This window comes from Dioscorea cayenensis, unplaced genomic scaffold, assembly GCF_009730915.1.
Source record: "Dioscorea cayenensis subsp. rotundata cultivar TDr96_F1 unplaced genomic scaffold, TDr96_F1_v2_PseudoChromosome.rev07_lg8_w22 25.fasta BLBR01001438.1, whole genome shotgun sequence".
NCBI lineage: Eukaryota > Viridiplantae > Streptophyta > Magnoliopsida > Dioscoreales > Dioscoreaceae > Dioscorea > Dioscorea cayenensis.
Genome location: NW_024087829.1, coordinates 3,429 through 7,056, shown reverse-complemented (window position 1 = coordinate 7,056; position 3,628 = coordinate 3,429). Strand labels below are relative to the sequence as shown.

General features: G+C 33.0%; 1 protein-coding gene across 1 annotated transcript; it reads right to left on the bottom strand.

Moving 5' to 3' along the window:
- Positions 1-471: 471 nt before the first annotated feature.
- LOC120256426 (glycine-rich cell wall structural protein 1.8-like) lies at positions 472-1,435 on the bottom strand. Its single transcript, XM_039264112.1, has one exon. It carries the CDS (start codon positions 1,407-1,409, stop codon positions 660-662), a length of 750 nt encoding a protein of 249 aa, XP_039120046.1. The 5' UTR covers positions 1,410-1,435; the 3' UTR covers positions 472-659.
- Between the last annotated feature and the right edge of the window lie 2,193 nt (positions 1,436-3,628).

Here is a 3,628-nt window from a genome sequence, read left to right as displayed (position 1 = left end):
TCTTTCAAGCAATTTCGTATAGTTTTCCAATTTTTCATGCATTTGGTGAATCTCATCTAATGAGTTCTATGCCAGCGTGATATTGTTAAAATGGTAAAATTTATATTTTCTATCATAAAACAAACATTTATCACATAATTATTATTTTATTAGAAAATTGGTTTGTTGAATGTTAATAATATAATTCAATAAAGCCTAGAAAAATATAGTAAATAAATAAAAACAATAATCTAAAACAATCATTTTTATTAATTTGTTATTGTTATGTAATTTAGGGGCTTGATTTAAAACATTTTATCCACAATATGATATTCTGAACGTTAATAGACAAAATCATTAAATTTTATCGCATCACAATTATTTGGAAAAGTATATTTTTTCTTTCAATCATTTCCATAACAAAACCTACCCGTTTTAATGATTTTGAGTTCAAGAAGTAAATTAAGTGAAACGTTTGTACTGCAGCATTCATCAAGAGGAAAATATCACCATATTTATATATATAAGTAGTCTTAAAATGCAGTAGTTTTATTTATCATACGGCTACATGATGATACTCTTATAACAATACCATACAACCACTGCTCAACTCATCCATCCATGGACCCACTCATGCATCCTAGTGCTTTTTGTAATCCATGGAGCTACTCATCCTTCCTCTAAGGATGCCCATGTCCACCTCCACCACCCTGGCCATATCCACCTCCACGTCCACCACCACCTCCATGTCCTCCACCTTCACCTCCACCTCCACCTCCACCTCCTCCATGTCCATACCCAGACCCACTCCCACCACCATGTCCTCCACCTTGTCCACCACCACCACCTAGTTCACCTCCACCTCCTCCTCCACCTCCCTTCCCATATCCTCCACTACCTTGTCCACCACCACCACCATGTCCACCGCCACCTCCTTTCCCATATCCTCCACCACCTTGTCCACCACCACCACCATGTCCACCGCCACCTCCATTCCCATATCCTCCACCTCCTTGTCCACCACCACCACCATGTCCACCGCCACCTCCTTGCCCATATCCTCCACCACCTTGTCCACCACCACCACCACCACCATGTCCACCGCCACCTCCTTGTCCATATCCTCCACCACCTTGTCCACCACCACCACCACCACCACCACCATGTCCACCGCCACCTCCACCTCCGTTTCCATATCCTCCACCACCTTGTCCGCCTCCACCACCATGACCACCACCACCTCCACCTCCTTTCCCATATCCTCCACCTCCTTCACCAGCCCCGGACCCAGATCCATACCCTTCTCCATCACCTCCACCTTCACCACCAATGGACGTGTAACCCTCACTCAAGGTCCTCGCTGCCGAGGATAGACCTATAGCTAGGAGAAGTATGAAACCAAGAATAACAAGCCTTTTGTTCACAGCCATTGTGACTGTAGTAATTTGCAATTCAAGTAGAGCAAGGGATGTGGAGTGGATGGGATCATAGGAGGCTATTTATAGGGCTTCTTTGCATGGGACGTGGCTCTTTTGATGTTACATTTTAACCACTCTCCATGTGTGAAATGCGGACTTTTGAAACCACACCAAGATCAATATCGACCCTTTTGACAATTCCTCACATAGCCACAACTGATGAGATTTTCCTTTTACAATTTTAGTCTATTTCTCACTTTTTCTAATGGCTACCTAAAACCACCGACACTAGTATAGAGTAAAAGTTTAAATTTTTTTTTTTTTTAATAACCTCAATTATTTTGCATTCGAGATAAAAGTATAAAACTTGGTGGTGCTTAGGGTTTAGATGATCAGGAAAAGATGAGTAAGGATGCATGAAAGATTTGTTTGGTTAAAAAAAAAATCTAGTTGACTGCTAGTTAAAGGGTATATCAATGAATAATTATTTTCGATATATGGAGATACACATGTGAATAGGATTTTATTGGATATATAAATAATCGTATAGTTTTATATATTTATATATATACATTTGAAGTTGGGTTTAAAATGCTTGAATTTGTGAGTTTAATGATAGAATAAGATTACAGCAATATTACTTGTGAATAATTATAGTAATGATCTTGAACAAAATAAAAATAAAATAAAATAACAATGGATAATACCATATAAACTTAAAGTAGGACTATGCAACAATCAAAAATAGGTTGATAAAAAGATGATTTTTTTGTAGCAAAAACCAGTATTTAACTCATTGACTCTACTTTATATTTTATAATTAAATAAATAAGAATCTTTAGTTTCAACATTTTTTATTGATTTTTTTTTTATTTCTAATAAAATGGTGCTGTTATATTCTCTCTCTGGTTTAGTATAAAATAACTTCAAATTAGGACTAAAATGGTATGAAACTTCAGTATAGATAAATCATATAAAATGTAAAACAAGCGTTTTTCATATGTTCACAGTTACAATTCATGCTCACGGTATGTTACCATATAAGAAATGTTTATCATAACTAACCTTCATTTATATATTATTATAAACCACATTTATTTCTTTGTTTAATTGCTGAAGAAAAAACTGCTTGAATTTTTATCAAGTTAATGAAAGTCATCTCATTGCTGCCTTATTCATTTCCTGCCAATCTAGTGTCTAATAAGTCTAAGTTAAACTTGACTTTTGGCCAGAAACCTAGAAACATGGCATTGTTTCTTTGCCACCTTCCTTATCCGCCCATGTATACTAAAATATAACAATGAAGTAATATATATATTTAAAATTTTTTAACTATAAATATGGGCTATATTTATCTTAATAACAAACAGATAACACATTTAGCCATTAGCATAGATATTCTAATAAAAAACAAAATAATGAAGTTTATACACAAAATAAGAAAAATAAAAGCAAAAATAATATTAAGCAAATAAATAGAAGTGGGAGTCATTTTTCCTTCTGGGTGTGTGTTGCATTAGGTGAGATTTCCTTTTCATTTATATCTTTTTCTTCTTAGATATGATTGGATAGTTCTAGCGTTTCGTCTGTTTTAATTATTCACTTTTTTATTTTATATATTTTTTTATCAATTAATAATTTTATTTAAAAATAAAAAATTATAAATACAAGTGATACATTTTTTAAAGCATGTATTATATTTTAAAATAAATACATATATAAAATTTTTACATAAGTAGGTTCTAAGAAAATATTGGAGAAGAAAATTCAAACATTGTAATAATTAGCAAAATACTACATAAAAAACAATATTTGCATTTTCGATGAAGAAAATCAAACAAAAAAAAAAAATCTTGAATCTCTCTTCACACTTAACTTTCAATATTCTTCTTCTCTGCATTTAAATAGTACAAACAAAACACTAGCAAACTCAATTTTTTATCAAAATTCAAGCAAACATATATAAATTTTTAAAACTGGAAAAATAGTGCTTCAACTTTTCTTCTTTCTTATATCGCCTTAATATAAATTTTTATTTCTCTCTTTTTTTTATCTCGTGAGATATTTTTTTTCATTATTAGCAAATAAAAAAAACAATTTTCTTTAGATGCACAACACTAATATATTTAATGGTGAGTGTAGACATGCTGGAGCTCTGACTCAAGAGCCAATTCTATCTTTGATTGATGTACTGATTCTAGCTCGAAGTCAACACAATCTACGAATCTTTT